Source organism: Adiantum capillus-veneris, chromosome 5 (genome assembly GCF_014529385.1).
Source record: "Adiantum capillus-veneris isolate H3 chromosome 5, ASM1452938v2, whole genome shotgun sequence".
NCBI classification, from domain to species: Eukaryota; Viridiplantae; Streptophyta; class Polypodiopsida; order Polypodiales; family Pteridaceae; genus Adiantum; species Adiantum capillus-veneris.
Genome location: NC_140935.1, coordinates 106,799,708 through 106,820,922, shown reverse-complemented (window position 1 = coordinate 106,820,922; position 21,215 = coordinate 106,799,708). Strand labels below are relative to the sequence as shown.

Here is a 21,215-nt window from a genome sequence, read left to right as displayed (position 1 = left end):
TCCCAATCTAACTAGCTTGGAGTCGATTTTGCTACTAATTTTTTCTTTATTAGCCAAGACTTTGCTTGCCGACTTGACTTCCCCCAATACCAAGCTTTTCCTTGCCTAATTTGTTGTAGAGTGCTCGCTTGCAATTTGTCTACTACCGAGACAATTTTGGGCTGCTATTGAGTGTGTGTGGGCACACACACAACCTCCCATGCCTAAGTTGCTTGCTCAAGTCCCCTGCTACCGACTCTACCCCAATTTTGTTGCCCCAAACCTTGATTGCAATTCTCCTGCTCTGCTGCTGCTGCAGCCCGATTCGGCTGAGCCTTGCCTTGCACACAAGCCTTCAAGGCTTTCTTCTACTTGCAATTTCTCGACTGGATTGCATTCCTGCTCGAATTTCCTTGCCTTGAAGCTCCAAATGCTTTCCTTGCTCTGTGAGGGTTTTTTCCATTTCTCTGCAGATCCAATTTCTATAGAGATGCCAAAGCTTGTTCAAGCTTCCAAAAAGCTTACCCAAGAGAGGCTGCGTGTGCTAGGGTGCCGAGATCCGCGATCTCGCCCGATCCATACTCGATCCGCCCCGAATCACTCTGATCCGGTGCCGCAAAGCGCCGTACTCCGTTGCCGCCAAAAGACCACCGCCACCGCCTAGCCGTAGCTTTGATACCACTTGCGAGTGCGTGCGTGCGGGAAAGGGGAGAAGCACAAGCCGACGTGGGTGGAGCAGCCTCAGGAAGAAGATGGTGAGGAGCTCCTTATTCTCATGTATATGAAGAATAAGGGTATGTACACATGTAGACGGGCGGCGGGGCACTGGATGTCCGAGCGGGCAAAAGACGGAGCCCTTTTACCCCAACAATACTTATGTATGGTTTTTAATTTTCTTTAGGGCACAACCATGCGAGCACATAATGCAAATTTTAATTGTTATCAACATTAGCTAACTCCCAAATTTTCCAATTTTGCCCGGTTTGAAGAGCTGAGAAACTCTATAAAGACTCTTGGATGATCCTATGACACGAACTCAGATAAACTACTAGCTGTTCATTGGTACGTAGCACATTCAACGATCATTTATAAGGGCACCAAGAGTGCATCCTCACAAATTCTTACTAAGAATTTGTGAAAATGATATGCAAACATAAGACTCTTTCTCAAAAGTCTTTTTTTCATCATAATATCATTACAAGCACAAACTATGAATAGGTTTAAGGTCACCAAAATGTTGCACATGAGTCCTTGATCGACATAGCCCTATTTGCAACATAGATAAACCCAAAAAGTGCATTGAAGAAGGCTCTTTCAAGCGATGTCAACGTTTTTGCCTCCGCTAGAGAATGCGAGTTTTTTTGACAAGAAGGCATGGTTGCTTTAGGCACGACTCTTGAAGCAAATGGTAGTGTGTGAGGTTTGGACCAATGGCTTTGCTAATCATTGTGCTCCATGAAAGCTTTACTAAACCAAGAAGCCAAGTTGCCTTTGTATGTCTATTGGGGGAGGATTAGTCTTATTGTTAAACCTAGTGGTGCTTTTACCCTACCATGTCTAGATATTTACATGAGGGGATCAATGGATGGGAACTCCACGTGCGGTCCTCGAGGTAATCTTTGCCGTAGATGGCTTGTTAAAACTAAACCCGGGCAGGCCCCTGTCTAGGTTTAGTTTTATGTCAGTCCATGTTTATCGTTTATAACATTAAGTAAAATGACAATCCTTTCACATGCACGCGAACGAGCGACGTGGTTAGCCCAAACCTCAAAAGGTGTTGTGGCATTAGGTCGTGGGTTCTAGTCCATGTTCCTCAACAAAGCCACCATCTTTTTTGGGGGGCCTGTCCACCTCGGAATACCTGTCGGTCCCCCTCCACCGTCGATCCCCGTCCGAGTGTTACTTAGTGCCATGGCTCAAGAGGACCATTCCCAAGTAAACATGGCACACCACTTTAACATAGTTTAACGTAGCTACTAGCCACTAAGGTCCCAATACGTGATGTAAGTAGTAGTATGTGGCTTTAATATTTCGTTTCGCCTTCTGCTTAAAACCTGTCGTCGCAGGTACAATGTCAAGCAGGCGATCAAACGGACGATGCGTTTAGGGTTTGCAGACTGGTAATGGAACAAAATTATTCAGCTTGACTCGAGTAGTACGATGATGGCATCTTCGCTACAAATGCAACAACAACATCAGCAGCAGCAGCAGCAGTTACAACAACAGCAACAGCAACAGCAACAGCAACAGCCACAGCCACAGCAGCAGCAGCCGCCATTACAGCTGCAACCTCAGCAATATCCCTCACCTTCCCAAGGTACGCCGCCCCAGCCTTCCACAGGAGTAGGGACTCCAGGAACTTTAAAACGTGGTTTACAGCCTAAACTCCCGCCACCTCGTGTGCCACTGCAGCCTAATCCTGCACCCACTGGCTCCCTTCCAACTGGTGCCCCCCCCCAATCTTCCTTCAAGAGCGCAGAGCTTACCCCTGCGGCACGGCGAAAAGCCCCCAACAACAAACGCAGGGCGCCCGAGAAGCAACTTCCTGACCGTGTTGCAGCTCTCCTCCCAGAATCTGCCCTTTACTCTCAGCTCCTCGAATTTGAAGCCCGTGTTGATGCCACTCTAGCCCGCAAGAAAATAGACATTCAAGAGGCCATAAAAAACCCACCCAGAGTCCAGAGGACTCTTCGCATTTATGTCTTCAACACTTTTACTAACCAGAATACTAACCCTAGTCCCAGTCAGGGAGAGGCCCCTTCATGGACATTAAGAATTATAGGCAGGATTCTTGAAGATGGCATTGATCCAGATGTGCAGGCGGCCTCTAAGCCAAATCCATCCATGCCCAAGTTCTCTTCTTTCTTTCGTCGCATTACTGTTCAGCTGGATCCTACCCTCTATCCCGAAAACCCTCAGATTGTGTGGGATGGAGCACGAGCATCTGCACATGTTGAAGGGTTTGAGATTAAGCGGAAGGGTGACAAGGAGTTCACAGCAACCATAAGGCTGGAAATGAACTATTCTCCTGAGAAATACAAGCTTTCTCCTGCTCTGACTGACCTTCTTCGCATCGAAGTGGATACAAGACCACGCATTATTGCAGCTCTTTGGCAGTATATCAAAGTGAAAAAGCTACAGGATGCTGCAGATCCATCTATGATCATTTGTGACCCACCTTTGCAAAGGATATTTGGAGAAGAAAGATTCAAGATCTCCTTGGTCTCTCAGAAGCTGAGCCAGCATCTGCAGCCTCCTCAACCCATTCATCTGGAGCATAATGTTAAGGTGTCGGGTCACAGTCCAGCAGGTAAGGCTTGCTATGATGTTGCAGTGGACGTGCCTATCCCCTTGCAAAAGGAGATGAATGCATTCCTAGCAAACCTAGAGAGGCATAAGGACATTGATATGTATGATGAGACTATACGCACAGCCATAAAGAAAATTCACGAGCATCGTCGCAGAAGAGCTTTCTTTCTTGGTTTCAGTCAGTCTCCTGTAGACTTCATCAACACTTTAATAGCCTCACAGAGTAGAGATTTAAAGGTTGTTGCAGGTGAGGCCAGCCGCAATGCCGAGCGGGAGCGCCGTTCAGACTTTTACAACCAGCCATGGTATCAACCTGAATCTTTTGTAGAAAAATAAAAGTTCATGGATAAGGAAGACTGTCAAAGCTTTTTTTGTCTTAGTGTTGAGTTCTTTTCAGTTTCTAGATTTGTACTATTTATAACCTTTTAAGCAGTGATCAGGTTTTTCTTTGGGTATTGGTTTTGTTGGAGTTTCAGTGGTGGCTCTGGTTTCTTCTAGGAGTAGATTAGGGAGTGAAGGCTGTTTTGCGGGCTGTAGCCTGTGCTGGGCCTAATATGAGGTAGACATACTCGCACAAGCCGGTTGAGCCATGCCCAGCGGCTAGGGATAGTGTGATGATCCGATACCTGCATAGACTGATGATGTGGAATTATACTGATGTTGACATGGCATTGTCGACGGATTGTTGACATTGCATGTATGGACGATGAAGTTGCAACATGTATGGACCTTATGATGTGGCTTCTTCACGATGTGGCAGTGTGCTGACATGGCAGCCAGCCACACCCACATGTTTTTCCCCAAGTTGGCTTTATTTTTAATACATAAATTGCTTTCGCCACTGAAGTTACATATAGCAAAGTTTTTCAAGTTGCGTTTTGGGCTCTAGCCTCTAGGAGGTATAAGGTGGCTAGGCAGCTAGTTTTAACTATATAATATATTATGTGAGTGGGCTCGCAGGGATTGTAAAAATAGGTGCTCCTTTAATAAAACACAAATACCGCTAAGAGTGCTTGACTTGTGGGCCTATCTGTCCACGAAAGGAATTCTCTTTCTATGGTCTTGGGCATAGTTGTAACTATATATTGTAAGTGTCTCAGAGAGTGATTGTTAAAATAGGTGCTCCTTTAATAAAACACAAATATCGCCAAGGGTCCTTGACTTGTGGGCTTGTCTCTCTATGATCTTGGGTATAGGTCTCTACAGAATTGAGGTCGTGTTTCAAGTTCAAGTTCTCTGTTTCTGTACGATTGAGGTGAGTTTCTAGAAAATTTTTAGATATGCATTGCCTTTCACATGGTGCCAACCGGCTGAGGACGGAATCAGAGCACCTCAGTTTTCTTGTTCTCATGGGAAGAGTGATCTCTGATGGAGGCCCATCTAATTTGACTTCTACAGAGGGCACTTGAGGATTTCCTCAAAGTCCTCTAAATGATTAGGTTTGCGTGATAATCTCCATATTCAAAATGTCACAAAGTGATGACGTGGCATGACCCCCGGGACAGAGGATGCTGATGTGGATAGCAGTACTGATTTTTGCAGATTGCACAGACATGCTGGCGTGGCAGCAGTTTGGACCTCCGCTTTTTGGGTTGACATGCCACGTGGTAGGCTGTATGGATTTCCGCGATTTTAGTTGGTTGCTTTTTGGGCCAATAGCTTTTGAGTTGGCAGCTTTTCATGTGATTGCTTTTGATTTTAAGGCCAAGGGCCTTTAAATATGAACCTAGGCCACTCTTCCCCTTAGTTAGCTGACGAGCTTCTGAGCAGAGAGGGCCCGCAGGAGTTATAACTTTACTGAAGCATTAAGATAAAAATAAATACCGAAAGGAGCTCGAGATTTTAGGGCCAATACCTCTGGGCACGAAATTACACCGGGTTGTATTGACTCTATTTTCTTTGAAGTGTGATAAAGTTGTGAAGTATATTAAGTGATTCTCTCGTGTGTCGTATCAGATTAACGGCTTGGGGTGCCTAAGTCTATAACAGTGGTATCAGAGCTGCGGGCGTGTGCTTTTCTCAAAGCATATTGGTCCTCCAAAGTTTACTGGAAATTCCATTAAAGAATCTTCGCGTCCCGACCCGGGTCTTATTAGCCACTATAACCCTTACTTCATCGCGTATCGGGCACGCTCCCGTCTTCATCGCTCTATATTACAAGGCATAAGCCATAAAGAATGTCACAAACCAATGACGTGGCATGACCACCCGGATAGGACCTGAGGACATGTACGAAATCTCAAAAATTGTGCTAACTGTTGATGTGGCAGATTGTAGGGATTTCCGCGAATTGCACTAAGAATTGATGACGTGGCTGACTGTACGGATTTCCACAAATTGATGACGTGGCAGACTATGGATTTCCACAAATTGCGATGATTGCTTTTGGCAGTTGCTTTTGGGACCAATTGCTCTCGGGACCAATTTGCTTTTGAGTTTTAATTGCTTTTGGGGCATCCCTTGTAAGAATAAATGGACCCTTTGGGGCCTCACTCTACAGAGTATCTGGATGCAGAGTCTTAGAGCAGAGGTCCCGCGGGTGTTGTACTTTGCTCAAGCATTAATATAAAAATAAATACCGGAAGGGGCGCCAAAGTTTGCGGCCAATACCTATGGGCATGGAACTACGTCGGATTGTGTCGATTAAATCGAACTGTGATTTAAAGTTAAGTATTTTAAGGGATTCTCTTTTATTAGCCACTCCCACCCTTCATCGCGCATCGAGCGTGCTCCCGTCTTCATTGCTCTGTCTTACAAGGCATATGTCACGAGGACGTGGCAATTGCTAACCTTAGTTGTTGGTTTCTTCCAATGATTTTTGTTTAATTTTTGAGACCCTCTTTTTGAAGTTGCAAATGGTCGGACATTGTATGGCCAATGTGAATGATAGTTTCATCCGCAAAAGGGAAGGTGGTCGGCACTGGAACTTGTATAGTAAAAGGATGTCTAGACTCTATGCTCAAATCAAGATCATGTAGGTCCCCCTGTTGCACTTAGCAAGCTGGTGGATACTAGGAACTCAATAAAGGCATAGTGCCGAGGTTGGGTCACCAAAGGAAAGTACCAGATAGCTGGGCTACATTGCATTTTTGGATGCGGTCCCAGTGGGGATAGATGACTAGTGGGAATCCAACGGAAGCATCCCCTAAAATTTAGGGAACTGTTATTTTGGACTATAAAATTTGTTCGCGTCATTACCTCCGGAATGACAAGGGCAACATTTTAGAATTCTGTTGCAAAGTCAATTGGGCAACCAGTCGGGAGATTTTTAAGTGGCAAGTGTCACAAATGGGTGACCTGGCATGGCTTGGCTATGGGCAGTAGATACACACCCTGGCTGGCCGGAAAACAGTCCCAAAAATTACGCTGCAGGGCTGACGTGGCAGTGTACGGACCTCCGTGATTTGCGACGCATATTGCGGTAGGCTGCTGACGTAGTAGTGTACGGACCTCCTTGATTTGCGGCACATATTGCGGCAGGTTGCTGACGTGGCTGAGCGTACGGAATTCCGCTTTTTGCGCTGAGTCTGTACGGAAAAGCAAGCTGAAAATCACGCAAGGCTTATTGGAAGCTTTTTGGGCATTGCTTTATTTCTGAAGAGCTTTTTATTGAGAGCTTTTGGGGCTCTGCTTTTGGGCATCCCTTATAACCTTCAAATAAGTGGGTTGGGCTCTCAAAACTCTGAGCATCTGGACGCAGAGTCTGAGAGTGAGACCCCTCCCACTCCCTTGTACTTTGAGCATAGATTAATACGAAAAGAAATACCGATGTTAGGTTAAGCGGAAATGAATGTTGAACTTTGCTCAAGATGAGTGCTCCGAACTGTGCTCAAGGTTCCTTTTACTTTCGGAAGGTAGAGCCTTCTGTTCCTTTAGTGAGAGAGTGCAATAGACACAAACAAAGTGAATGGACACTGTGAATGAAGGTGCTGAGATTGAGAGATAGAGAGAGAAGAGAATACGACACCGGGAAGTTGTCAAACCCTCCTCCAAGGGCCCCACTCTCGATGGCGAGAGTGGTCCACTATTGATTGCACAATCTGGTACAATATGCTGATGCAAATCTAAGTGATGCTATGCCGATGTCGACGGGTGGACGACGAGGACGATGCTAAGGCTGAAAACTGAGTCTGACGGCTGAAAATCGATGGATTTGATGGCTATTTTGGACGGCTATCGATGGCTGAAATCGCTGTCCAAATGGGGCTGGAAACGTTGGCTAAGGGTTGCTGAAAACGTTGATTATGGGTTGCTGAAACGCTGGTATGCTGAGGCTGAAAACGCTGGTTTTCTGAAGTTGAAAACGTTGGTCTACTGAAGCTGAAAACGCTACTAATGTGTTGGCGTTTTGGTTGAAGAAAACACTGGGAATCTGCTCGGGGTTCTTGTTGAGGAAATGCCAAGGCTGAAGGTTTGAAAACGCTGATGCTTGCTGGAGAGAAAACGCCAGCTTGGTTGGGGAGGTCTTGCTTGAGAAGGGTCTTCAGAGGCCTGTTGCACTTGAGTGCTTGATGCTCTCCTTCTTCTTCTGCTAGATAGTGCTAGCCTTGGGTTGCTTATATATTATCTTAGCAAAATTGCCCTACCTAGTTTCCAACAAAAGTCACTTAATAAATAAGTGAAAAATGTCAAAAAATAGGGAAAATAGGTTTAAATGCACTGGAAAATTCCCTTGATGGATTCTGATGAGAATGCTGATGATCATGCTGTGTGCAACCGGAGAATATGCATCTAATCTAAGTGACTAGTCATGCACGGTCTGCGAATAGACTCACAAAAGTGCCAGATCACTTCCTATTCTAGACTGAGTTGACGGAACTGAACCCTGGTCATGCTGTAGCTTGTCCACGGACACATAGGGTTGGATGTGTCACATGACAACCGAAAGGGGCGCCAATCTTTGGGGTCAATATCTCTAGGCACGGAACTCGGCCGGGCCGTGTCGAATCAATTGTGAACTGTAAACTGTTTTGAAGTGAATCTCTGCTGTGTCGCGGTTAAATCTTGACTTTGAGTATCCAAGTTTGTTACAGTGGTATCAGAGCACGGCCGATTTCTCTTCTACCGGGAAATCCGATCCTTTTCTCGCGACACTTATGGATTCAAACAGAGATCAATCGACTTCCTCTGCATCTGGGGATGCGTGAAGAGATCACGAAGAAGATTCTCACGAGGAGTACGGCCCCCCTTGGCCTACTTAGGCGGAGATTGAAGAGATGGAGCGTCGGTTGACGATGCGACAAAGATGATCAATCTTGCGAAGGACCCGAAATTTGCCAAATTTTTGACTTAAGACATCCTTCGATGAAGTGCACTCTCAATGGCGTAAGGCCACAAAACCACCCCTCAAAACGGCACTCAAGAAACCTCCTACTTCGAGGATGTTTACAGAGCAAGAATCAGAAGAGGTGGTTGATACACGAATTACCCAGCTTTTTGATGCGAACAACAAAGCCAAAAAGCATGACAAAGAGCAGAGGAAAGGAACTGACTTCCCGGGTTATTTGGGTCGTCAATCTACTTTTGCTCGGTAAGAAAGCAGAAAAAGCATGTCAGATTTGAAGGAGTATCCACTTCTTCTTCTTCTTCTTCTTCTTCTTCTTCTTGTGACAGTTCTTCTAGCTCTTCTGACTCGAGCGAAGAAGACAGGAAAGATAAAAAGCGAAGCAAAAAGCAAAGCTTCGGAAAGGGCTCCTAAGTTTCGCCCAGTTTCTTACAGCTCTAAAGAGGACCTTCAGATAGTTCGGGACTTCAATGATCACAGATTTTATGCAAAGAAGAAGAATTTCTATAAAGCCAATCAGTATGACTTTCTCGAGGATAAAAGCAAGAAAGTTTAAGAATTTAAAGAAGGTGGACAGTCAATTAAATTTGACACTTTTTCTGGATTCTGAGATGCTTCGAGGGCTTTGGCCTTTATACAGCAGTTTGATATAGCTTTCTCTGGTGGGCATTACTCAGAGCACTCCAAGATTCAGAGGGCTACCTCTTACTTCAAGGGGAATGTTCGAACATGGTGGTCCACTCTTCTACTGAACAAGAAAGCGCCAATTAAATGGCTGAAATTTAAAAGGCTTTTTGTTTCTTCTTGGTTGACTCGGGACTCGGGAGTACGAACGCGACATACGACCTGCTTGGAACCATCTCCGGATGACCAAGAAAGATACTTTGGACGCATATTGCGAGAGATTTTGGAGCTCTTTTCTACCCGCTTCTTCATTTAAGAAGATCTCGTTTAAAGAACAGTTTGAGCGGTTTAGCTGCGGACTTCCTACGGAGATCCGAGATCACTGCTTAGAGCATAGAGCAAAAGTCAGATTCTATTCAAGACCTGATGAGTCATGCGAAACGGGGCTTTGTCATACACTCAGGTAGTTTGACGTACCCCACATAAGAGATCATGACTCAGAAAACAGAACAGACTTCTAAAACTGAAAGTAGAAAGAAGAAGAGTCCCCAAGATCAAAAAGATAAGGATGCATGACCCCGGCTCACTCTTCGGGAGAGAGCCAACTACATCAAAGAGGGGAAGTGTTTTACATGCGGGGAACCTGGGCATATCTCCGCGAAGTGCCCTAAAACAGAAAGAACAAGATGAAGAAAGGCTAGAAAATTCGAAAGTAGCTGAGGAACGTGGACGAAAAGGCAAGATGAAAGTAGGATTGGTTTCAGATTGACCCAAGCACGATTGATGAGAGTACATAACTTTGCCGAGCTTGGGGCAAAGTGAAAGATCAAGAAGACCTGATTTTCTTTGATGGAGGAGCCAAGGCCAACTTCATTTCACCTGAATTGGTGGCGCGGCTCGAGATTACACCCGATCGGATGGGACCACAAGCAGAGGCAGCTGTAGCGGCACCCGACAGGGACGTAGCCATTACACCTGTCATTGGCAAACTTTGGTTGCATTGTCGGGAGTATTTGGGGCACGAGGACTTCTACATAATACCCTTGGGAGGTTGTGATGTCCTCCTAGGAATTCCGTGGCACCATAAGAACAACGCCGTGGTCGACTATCGAGCGAGAAAAGCGACTTTGACTACAGAAAAGGGCCGAACCATTGTACTTGATGTAAAACTTAAGGGTGAGTCTGTCCCTATTGTATCGGCTTTGGCCGTTTCAAAATTAATGGAATCCAGTCTCTTTGTTTACTTGATCTTTTTGAAAGAGTTGAATGATGATCATAGGACAAATATGTCTGATCTAGGAAGAACGCCAAGATTTTCTCCACACTCATGCCGATTGCTTTTTTGAGGGCCTGCTAGGCGAGTTGCCACCAGCTCGTCCTAAGGATCTTGAAGAATGTGCATTGACTACAGAGCTCTCAATAAAATCACCATCAAGAATAGATTTTCGATTCCTAGGATCGATGATATTCTAGACTGACTATAGGGATCCTCTTGTCTCAGCAGGATCGATTTGAAGAGCGGATATCATTAGATCCGAATCTCGCCTGGAGATGTCTACAAGACAGCTTTTCGGACGGCCTTCGGTTTATTCGAGTTTTTGGTGATGCCTTTTGGGCTTACCAATGCGCACCATCGACCTTTAACCGAATGATGGATAGGATTTTGAGAGAGTACAGATCTTTTGTGGACACTTTCTTTGATGACATTATTGTCTTCTCCAAGGATGAGGCAGAACATAGAGAACATCTGCTATAGGTCTTTTAGGCATTGCGGGATCACAAGTCGGTGATCAATGCAAAGAAGAGTGAATTTTTTAAGAAAGGCAGAATTGGCTCGTGAACGCGAAGAAAGAAAAACAGAACGGGATCGCGAGCACAAAGAAAGAATGGCAGCCATAGAGCGTGTGCGCGAGCAAGCGTGCTTGGCGGCCGTAAAGAATGGCAGCCTAAGAGCGTGAGCACGAGCAAGCGCGCTTGGCGGCCGCAAAAAGAATAGCCGAATTGGATCGTGAGCGCGAAGAAAGACTGTTAGAGCGTGAAGTGTAGAGAGGCCAACACATGCAAAAGTTGGTCGCACTATTTTCTAATGTGCAGGCGAAGATTGAAAAGAATCAGGAGAAGGAGTCTCTCTTAGTCTCTTCTTCTCCAAAGCACGACACACATGGTTTGCATGATAATGATAAGCATGATGACTTGCATGATCAAGATGTGATTATTCACGAGCATGATGATTTGCAAGAAGAAACTGTGATTGTTCACATGGATGATGGATTAGTTGATACTTTGTCTAGTGAAACTAACCTCATTGCAGATTCAATCAATCACGAAGAACCGATCGTGGCTCTCTAGTCGAGGTCCAAAGAACCCCCACATGAAGTATTCTGTGTTCGAATGATTAGTCAACAAGCATTGTTCGAGTGTTTCATTCGTGATGCTTTTCTGTATTTTAGTCACCGTCCTTATGTGATCCCTTTTGATAGGCATGACATATTGTATGATGAGCATGATTCACTCATGAATGAGCACGGATGTATGCGGATTACTCATGAAAAGATGAAATGTTTGCATTCAAGGAATTCACATTCCATGTCTCTTCCCTGGCATGACACAATATCAGAAAAAGCACAAGAAGGATTGAGCATCACGCATCGGCATTTCCATGGTGATTTGCCATAGTTGATAGATTTAGATAAAAAAGACCAGTTTTGAATCCATTGTTTGCGTGTGTTTGATGAACGGTTTGGCACTCTGTCTCTATGTTCATCTACATTGCATGCATAATCTTTTAGGAAGACTAGAATTTGTCTTTAGGAGTTCAAGGTATTTTTACCCATTGGAAGTTTGTAATCCTCACGAAAGCTTCTTTGAAATTAGCATCTTGCTCTCGGAACGTTTCTTCAGGAAGGAATAGCTTATCTTCTTCTGATCGTGATGCTCTTAGAAAATTTCATTGTGATTTTGTAATTTCTTATGTAGTGCTCTAATAACTTTGTTGTTACGTGCAAAAAGTTCTATTTAGAATGCTTGTTAGGTGAAGTAAACTCTCATACTTACAATGATTGTGATCTTCCAATGCAAGAGGTTATCTTGAAACATCAAGACTTTTGTAAGTCTTTTGGTTTCAAGTGCCAGCCTAAATCACCTTTTTTATATACCGTTTGGAAGTTCCACAAGAACCCTATGAAGCTTAGATTTATAGCTGCTTCTTGTAACACCTCTTTAATCGAGGTTTCCAAATGGCTTAGTTATTGTTTCAAAGCCATTTTACCTAGCGTAAATGGATTGTGGAAAAATATGCTAAAGGAAGCAGATGTACCTACTGATTCAAGTTGGATTTTAAATGATTCAGTAGGTGTGATTCCTGTTTTAAAGTTTTTGAACTCTTCAAGAAGCCTTAAGGAGAAATCTTCTCCTTTATGTCTCCAAACTTTTGACTTTACAACGCTATACACGAAGCTAAATTTGGAGGACCTTAAATTTAGAGTCAAGTCTCTTATTTCAAAAGTTTTTGCATACAAGCTTGAGAAGGATAGGTACAAGGCATTGCTAGTAGAAAAGTCAGCCTTGAACTTCACTTCTTATGGCTGAAAAATAAGAATGTAGATGTAGACAAAGGAAGAAAGAGATTCACTAGGATTGTAGATGACATTGACATCATATCTTGGTTAGATTTTCTTTTGGACAATTTATATATAACCACCAGCGATTCTTTTCAAGCAAACAATTGGTATCCCTATGGGTACCAATTGTGCTGTTTTTCTTGCTCATTTCTATCTTTTTACTTATGAGTTTGATTTTATGGAGCGTCTTGTCCTTGCTAACACTTGCCCAATAATTTTTGCACTAGTTATGCAATGTAAGATGCTTTGTAGATGATCTTTTTGTCCCTCACTTTCCTTCTTTTCAAGATTTTATGTACTTGAATTCGAGTTCTTTAGGCGGAGGAATTTATCCCAAGCAGTTTCGTGAACTTAACTGTACCACAAATAGTGATTGTTGTGCCTTTTTAGACCTTAAGATTTTTCAGACTCCCTTGGGATTAGAACCAGAATATGCCAATCTAAAAATCATCCGTATGCCTCACATTTCTTCGAACATTACTCTTTTAGCTAAGTACGGTGTCATTTGCTCTCAACTATTTAGATTTTCTCGGCTTTGTTCTAGTAAATCTACTTTTGTCGTTCAATCTTGCCATCTTATTTCTTTACTAGTTGAAAAAGGATACTCATTCAAAAGAATCATGAAAAACATTCGTTCATTTTTGCATCGTAGTAAGTTTATTTTTAATGTTTCTTCCTTTGGAATATTCAAGATAATCAGTAAATTCAATAGAAGTGGGGAGCTAAAAAGCCCACTTATTGTTTGACTTAATAACACCTTATCTTGTTGTTTTGATCTTTAGCGCTTCTAGTAGTTTTAATATAGCTTGACAAATGCTTGCCTTTATCATGGCTGAGTATGCCCATCACCTCCGGAGGGTGATAGAAACTCAGCTCGTTGGTTTTGTAGAGTACGTTCAAAGCATGAATGACCTCTATATAAACCTGCACCTACTCTTGGGCACTGACGACGTGAGTAGGGATGTCATAGCTGTTGTCCAAGCTATGCATGATAAAGGTGATAATCTTAATCTTCCTGTTTGGACAAGCAGCGAAGTTGAGATCACATATTGTCAAGTTTGGTTCTTTGCTCTTGGTAGGTTTGTAGTAGTATTCATTTTTCGATTTCGTATTTAGCTTACCGGAGGACTTAAGAATGTGTTTCGTTAGAAGTTGTTGTGTGAAGTTTGTTTTTTAGGATTAAGTTTTTAAGATGTCTTATCCTTTTTTTTTTGCTTGAAGTTGAGTACTTCGTTCTTTTAGGCCAAGAACGTTGCGTCAACTTATTTTACACATGCCTTTTCTAAAAACAAATTTAAGGTAATAATGTTTTGTTTTATCTAGTTTTGTTTCGTAGCAAACGAAGTGATTTAGTTTGTTTGTTTGTTTGTTTCTGTTTTTCTTTTCTTTTCTTGTGCCCCTTGCTTTTATAGTTTTAATGAGTGCTTTATTCCCTCTTATAATTCGTGAGTTTAGACTATTCTGAACTTATGAAGGTATACAGTCACTTTACATGGAATGGGTATGTTCATGTTTTTGTGTTAAAAGTGGTTACAGGAATTTTCATCCTCTGAGATTCTTGAAGAAGGTAGACGCATGACTATAGACAAAGGAGAACGTAGAATGGCGTCTCTGGTCACGAATGAGCTCAGACCCTTTGAGCTCAAACCCTAAACCAGGAGAACGTGGAATGGCGTCTCTGCTCGCGAATGAGCTCAGACCCTTTAAACTCAACTTCTCTTCCCTAAATCAAATTTTCATACAATTTTTCCCCAAAGGTTCAGGGGCTTGGATACATGGTAATGTGTACATTCCGCAACGCCGGTTGGGCGAAGCCAGGACAATTGCTTTGAAGACCCTCGCCTGAACGTTGGGGTCCATCTCAAATAAAAGCCTACCGGTAATTGTTGGAGGTGACTTCAACATGAAGACGGGCACTGAAGAAGTGGCTACTGAGATGCGGAAGAGGATTCGAGAGCTTGAAGGGTCGAGGCTGGAACCTCACGTACCATTCCAGGTGGGGGAAGGGGTGGTATTGGTGAATCCACTTGAGCTATTGTCATCGATGACACAATGTTTTCCGACCATCTAGGTATCATTTCTACGGAGAACATACGGAGAACAAATAGGCATCTGGTAGATCATCGTCTACCCTTTAGGTGATTCTCCTGAAACAATCCTTGACAAATGATCTGCTCGTTGATGTGTAGTGCCCTTTTTTACAACCACAGTGAAATCAAATTCGTGAAGAATGATGAACCATCTCACTATTCTCCTTGTGCTGCATGGCTTGTTGACCAAATATAACAAAGCTTGGTGGTCCACAAAGAACACAAACTTGTTGGCTAATAGGTAATGTCTATACTTTTTAACGGCATAGATTATTCCTAATCCTCCTCTTTTGGTGGTGGTGTAGTTCTTTTCTGCCATGTTCAATTGTCGGCTAGCATAAGAAATAGGAAATCAATTTTCCCATCTCTTGGTTGAGCTAGTATTGTGTCAATCCCCAAGAAGGGCGATTTGACCAACAATGATAACTATCGCGGGATCGCGTTAATGTCCGTTGCCATGAAAATCCTCACTACGGTCGTGATTAGGCGGATCACTAAGATACTTGAAAAGAGGAACTTCTTCAACCCTGGCCAAGCAGGATTCCGTACTTATGAGGAATACATAGGGCAAGTTGCATGTCTGAAGGAGATCGTGAAACTCCGTCGTAAGAATGGGAAACCAACCCATGCGGCCTACATTGATTTCAAGAAGGCGTGCGACACAGTACCGCACGAGGCGTTGCTCCTAAAGCTCGCTGCGGTTGGCCTGCAAGATCGAGCACTTAGATTTTTCTAAGCACTCTTTTGGTCCACCTTCGTTAAAGTCCGACACGTGTATCAACTGTCGGATTCGATTCTGGTGCAACGGGGAGTCCGCCAAGGATTCCCAGGATCACCCTGTCTATTCAATATACATATCAACGATATTTTAGACGCAGATGGGGAAACATGGGGCCTGGAAGTACCTAACCTCCTCAAGAGAATTAAAGGACACCTTTTTGCTGACGACCTGGTTCTACTTGTTGACTCTCCTAAAAGCCTACAAACGAGCCTTGACAAGGTAAGTGAATGGGCAAAGACCTGGGGCATGACCTTTGGAATTAATAAATGCATGGTCAGATGGTCACGGTGTTCCACGGAGACCTGCAGGATCCTCATTGCAGGATCTCTCTATGAGGATCTTTATTCTGGGTGGTGAGATGGTTGCAGTAGGTGAAACGTACAAATACCTTGGCATCGATGTAGACTCGACCTTTTCCATTGAACGCATCGTCAAGGACGAGCGGACAAGGGGAGGAAAGCCTATTCGCATGTCAGCACCTGCTGGCAAACCGAGCCATCCCAATATGGTCTTGACTGACTGTTTTTAAGGCGTGCGTGTATCCAGTGATTTGTTATGGCGCGGAAATTATGGGTGCCCACGATCATCGTGTCCTTCACTCTCTGCAGCGCCTCGTCGCCATCGGGATGCGAATGTTACTCGGAAAGGGAGCAAGGTCAACCTCTGTAGGGACGGCAACTCTCCATCACGAGTTTAACATACCACCCGTACCTGCCTTTTGTGGGGGACAACTAGCAAGGGCTTTTGACAAGTACAGCTTGGTTTCATCTACCTGGATAGGCTCCTTGGTAATCAAGAAGCCTAAGAACCAATCGTTCAAGAAGTGGACTTGGACGACAAAAACCCAAAATTGGATGAATAAATATATCCCAGCGGCTGACTTTAGCTTAGTTCGCTACCACCATGGGACAAGTGGGACGAGAGGCATTCGTGCGTGGCGTTGGAGCCCTATAAGACGGCCGACTTTGAACTAACTCGTGGATACTTGCTGCAGCTCAATAGGAGCACTATAGTGAATAGGAAAGAGGAGAGAATGCTGGCTCTCGCGAGAGTAGGTGGGCTCAAACTGGCTGACAATTATATGCACGGACACAGCATTTGTACGTTGTGCTCCCAGTTAGAGGGTCGTTCGCTTTCGCATTTGCTGATGAATTGTTCGGCGGTTGATGACTCTAGGGGGCGTTGGCTAAACCGATTCAACTCCACCTTCAACGCTATCGACCCTTCGTTGGACCCTGACTAAAGGACCGTTATCCTCCTTGGTGGGGAGGCTCGCGGGAAGCGGATGCCCTTCTGGGTACGCCGTGATCCGCACTCGAGGGACGGAAGCACAGGGCACGTGCTTGTGGCGCAGCTCCTCGGTGAAGTTATACCCCAGTACTTGGGTGCTTTGCATAGGCGGATGGGGAGATAATACTCCCCTTCCTATGCTGTTATTTTGAATCCGATCCCTTTCGGGGGAAATGACGTAATTCTCCCAAAGCGAAGCCAGATGAGCTACAAGAGCGTCCAAGTACCATCCCCCCCTCGGGAGGGTCAACTTCACCCAAAAGGGGTTGGCAGGTGCAAAAGGGAGACACCACCAACCTCAGCGGACGCCACCTGTGAGCCGACGCCCTTCCAAGCGGGTATGGCATTTCCTAGGGGAAAACCGTCCGGTTACAAAGGCAATTTAGTGAGGTGAGCGATAAGTTACCTGGAGGAGCCAACTCCAAAGGGAAGACCGAAGCAAGTCCCACATTACCTGGGCCTCTGAACAAAGGTACTTGGTCGCCGTCACGCCCATATCAAGTTGGCGAAATGGGTCTCTCAAGGGAATAGTCATGTGTAATAGACTTGGACACTCCAAGCCAAGAATCAATCACCACAGCACCAAATAACCACTTCAAAACAATTCACAGATCACAGTAGATTTGCACTGGCCCGACGGAGTTCCGTGCCTAGAGATATTGGCCCCAAAGACTGGCGCCCCTTCAGTATTTCTTTATGTATTAAAATCAATGTCAGAATACAAAGAGCGGTTAGGGTTTAACTCTCAGACTCTGCGTCCAAATGCTCTGAGAAGTGAGGCTCTGACCGCGAATATAAAGATTACAAGGGATGCCCAAAAGCAGAGCTCAAAAGCTTTCAGTTCAAAAGCAGTCTCTCTCTCTCTCAAGAGAGAAAGCAAAATAAAGCAAATTCTCTCTCTCTCTCTCTCTCTCTCTCTCTCTCTCTCTCTCTCTCTCTCAATTTCCCTTGCGTAGCCAAAAGCATGCCAAAAATTGCGTCGCTTGCTTTTTTGGTCAAACCCGCAAATTCCGCAAATTCCGTACACTGCTGCCACGTGACATTGGCGCCTGCTTTTAGGGTTCCAACCACTTAGGGTTTGAGCTATCAGTTAGGGTTAGGGTTTCCAAAAATTAGGGTTTCTACTTTCGGTAGCCACGTCATCACTTTGTGACATATCCCCCTCTTGAAAGCATTGTAATCGACCGCGATTATGCCTGCAAAACCGATAGAAGCCATAAACCGTCTTAGCAGACACCGAGTTTTAGTACGTAGGAACACATACTAGCACATGTACCAAATCGACAGTCACATCAGAGGACATCATAGGACATCACATGAAATTCAACATTCATATCTTAGACCATGATTTATCGGCAATGTAGCTAGTAATCTCATCTAGATCCAATCGGGACCTCATCTATATCTGATTGACTAACCCCTATTCCAACCATGTCTATTCGAGATCAATTAGACCAAAATGTTGCAGTCATTTTGTCTATCAATTCTTGCACTTAAAAGAAGTCCAGAACAAATCAGTGTCATAATCAGGAATTCCATTTCATTAAAGTCAACAGCAGAATATTGTCAGCTTTCAGTATCCCTGAAGCTCAAAGAGACTTCAGTGACTCTAGTATCTAAATCAAGGCATCTGTTGACATAGGAGCGGAGTGACTCCCCTCTTGTGTATCCCACTGCACGAGATCTCCGGCCAAGCTGAATTCTGGGTTCCGTTTGGAGTAGATTATGCTAAACCAAAAGTATCGAGGTAAAGTTTCACAATCTGAAAAGTATCTGCTAGGTCCTCCTCCTCCATCCACTTCGCATTCAATGCAGGATAGTTCTTGAACTTAACCAAGAACCGCCTTCGGACTTTACCTTTATTCTTTGTATCCTTATGTGCCAAAATCTGTTCAAGAACAAGGATCTCCTCGTTTTCTTCCACCTCGGGTTGCTCATCAGGCTCCCCATCCTCAGGCACATCACCCTTAAAAGGTTTCAAGAGACTCACATGGAATGCATTTTTGAATCCTCCAAGTATCAGGCAGTTTCAATCAGAAGGAGACATCATTTATCTTTTCAGTGATCTGGAAAGGTCCGTAGTATCGCATACTAAGCTTTGGAAAAAGCCTCTCCTTTCCCTTTTTCTTTTGTAGGCGTGCCTTCTCAAAATGTAAAAGCACCCAATCATCCTCCTTCAATTTCAAGTCGCGACGATGGCGATCCGCTGCCTTTTTCTGTCGTTCTTGAGACTTCTGCAAAGTCTCGCGAACCTTGGCAAAAGTCGTATCCAAATCTCGCGTATATTCATCCGCTTCAAAGATCTTACCTTTCATGCTCAGGGAGGGTGGAACCTTCGCAGCACCTTCAACAATCTCAAATGGCGCCTTCCCCGTCGAAGAGTGTACCATGTTATTGTAGGCAAATTCGACCAAAGGTAAGTACTTTTCCCATTGAGTCTTTTGATCAGAGATATAAGACTTCAATAAATCTAGAACCACTGAATTTGCAATCTCAGATCGCCCATCAATCTGCGGGTGGAACGATGACGAGAACTGCAACCGCGTGTCAATGTTCTCCCGAATTGCCTTCTAAAACAAACTCGTAAATTTGGGGTCCCTGTCGGAGACAATTGTCTTAGGCATGCCATGTAATCCGAACATCTGGGCCACAAATAGTCTCGCTAAGCGATCCTGCTTGACTGTTTTCTTCACTGGAATGAAATGAGCATGTTTGCTAAATTTGTCAATAATAGTTTAGATACCATTGTGACCACTTTGTGTTCTCGTGAGATCAAAAATGAAATCCATCGCAATACTTTCCCAGGGGCGGTTGGGTATGGATAAAGGCTGTAACAATCCCTATGCCTTATGCCTGTCAAACTTGACCTTCTGGCATACTAAGCAACTGCGCACAAACTCTTCCACATCCTTTTTGAGTCTCGGCCAAAAGAAGCATCTTTCTACCCCCTTCATGGTGGTAGCAATGCCGCGATAACCCATAAAAGGTGGACAGTGGCATTCAGTCATAACCTTTTCCCTCAACGGCTGTGTAATGCACAACATTGTCTTTTTCATCAAGTAGCCTTCCCGAAAGGAGTATCCAGCTACTGTCTCCCCATCTCGTATCCGTGTGAAAATATATGCAAAATCTGTATCTCTGGCATACTGATCGACCATATCCTCGAAGCTCCTATGATGTATCACGGAAATAGGCAGAACCAACGGTTTCCGAGACAAAGCATCTGCCACCACATTCTTCTGTCCCTGCACATGAACAATCTAGAAGTGAAACTGTGACAAGATGTTCGCCCACCGCATCTGCTTTTCTGAAAGCTGCTTCCGTGACAAGAAGTATCGCAAACTCTGATGGTCTGTAAAGACAGTAAAATCCGCTTCGAGTAGGTAATGCCGCCACTGAGTAAGAGCATGGATAACCGCCAAAAGCTCTTTCTCATAAATCTGTGCTGTCATCTCCGCCCTAGAGAACAATCGGCTCTCGTAAGCAATGACATGGCCTTCTTGCATCAAGACCGCACCCAGACTACGACCAGAAGCATCACAATATACTTCGAATGACTTCTGCAAGTCTGACAAAGTCAAAACTAGTCCCGTAGTCAATTTCTCTTTCAATGTCTGAAAGGCAGTAACCTCTGTGGATCGAAAGGGACTCCTTTCTGTGTCAAGACATGCAAAGGGGAAGCAACCTCTGCAAACTTTCGTATGAACCGCTTGTAGTACGAACACAGTCCCAAGAAGCTTCTAACTTCATGGACATTCTTCAAATCGGGCCAATTACGGATATTCTCTATCTTGGCCGGGTCCATTTGCACTCTTGTTGCTGCTGAGCCAATGTGTCCCAAAAAGTGTATCTCTGGTAGGAAAAATTCACTTTTCTTTGCATTAATCACTAACTTGTGATCTCGTAATGCCTGAAAGACCTGAAGCAGATGATCTTTGTGTTTTGCTTCATTCTTGGAGAAAACAATGATGTCGTCAAAGAAAGTGCCAACAAATAGCCTGTACTCTTGAAAAATCATGTCCGTCATCCGGTTAAATGTCGCAGGAGCATTGGTTAAGTCAAAAGGCATCACCAAAAACTCAAATAACCCAAAAGTCGTCCGAAAAGCTGTCTTGCAGACGTCTCCCGGCGCGACTCGGATATGATGATATCCACTGTTCAAGTCAATCCTGCTAAAGCACGAGGATCCTTGTAACCTGTCGAGTATATCATCGATCCTAGGAATCGGAAATCTGTTC

The 21,215-nt window shown here is 44.3% G+C and overlaps 1 protein-coding gene across 2 annotated transcripts in view; it reads left to right on the top strand.

The window, feature by feature from the left end:
• Positions 1-1,988: 1,988 nt before the first annotated feature.
• LOC147457879 (SWI/SNF complex component SNF12 homolog) overlaps positions 1,989-21,215 on the top strand; it is a 51,770-nt gene continuing 32,543 nt past the window's right edge. For both annotated transcript variants that reach the window (XR_015188158.1, XM_086512656.1), the window contains exon 1: positions 1,989-3,593. Coding sequence is in view for 1 of the 2 variants with exons in the window: in XM_086512656.1 (XP_086368782.1) it covers positions 2,140-3,593 (1,454 nt within the window). In the remaining variant the exon portion in view is untranslated. The remainder of the gene's footprint in view (positions 3,594-21,215) is intronic.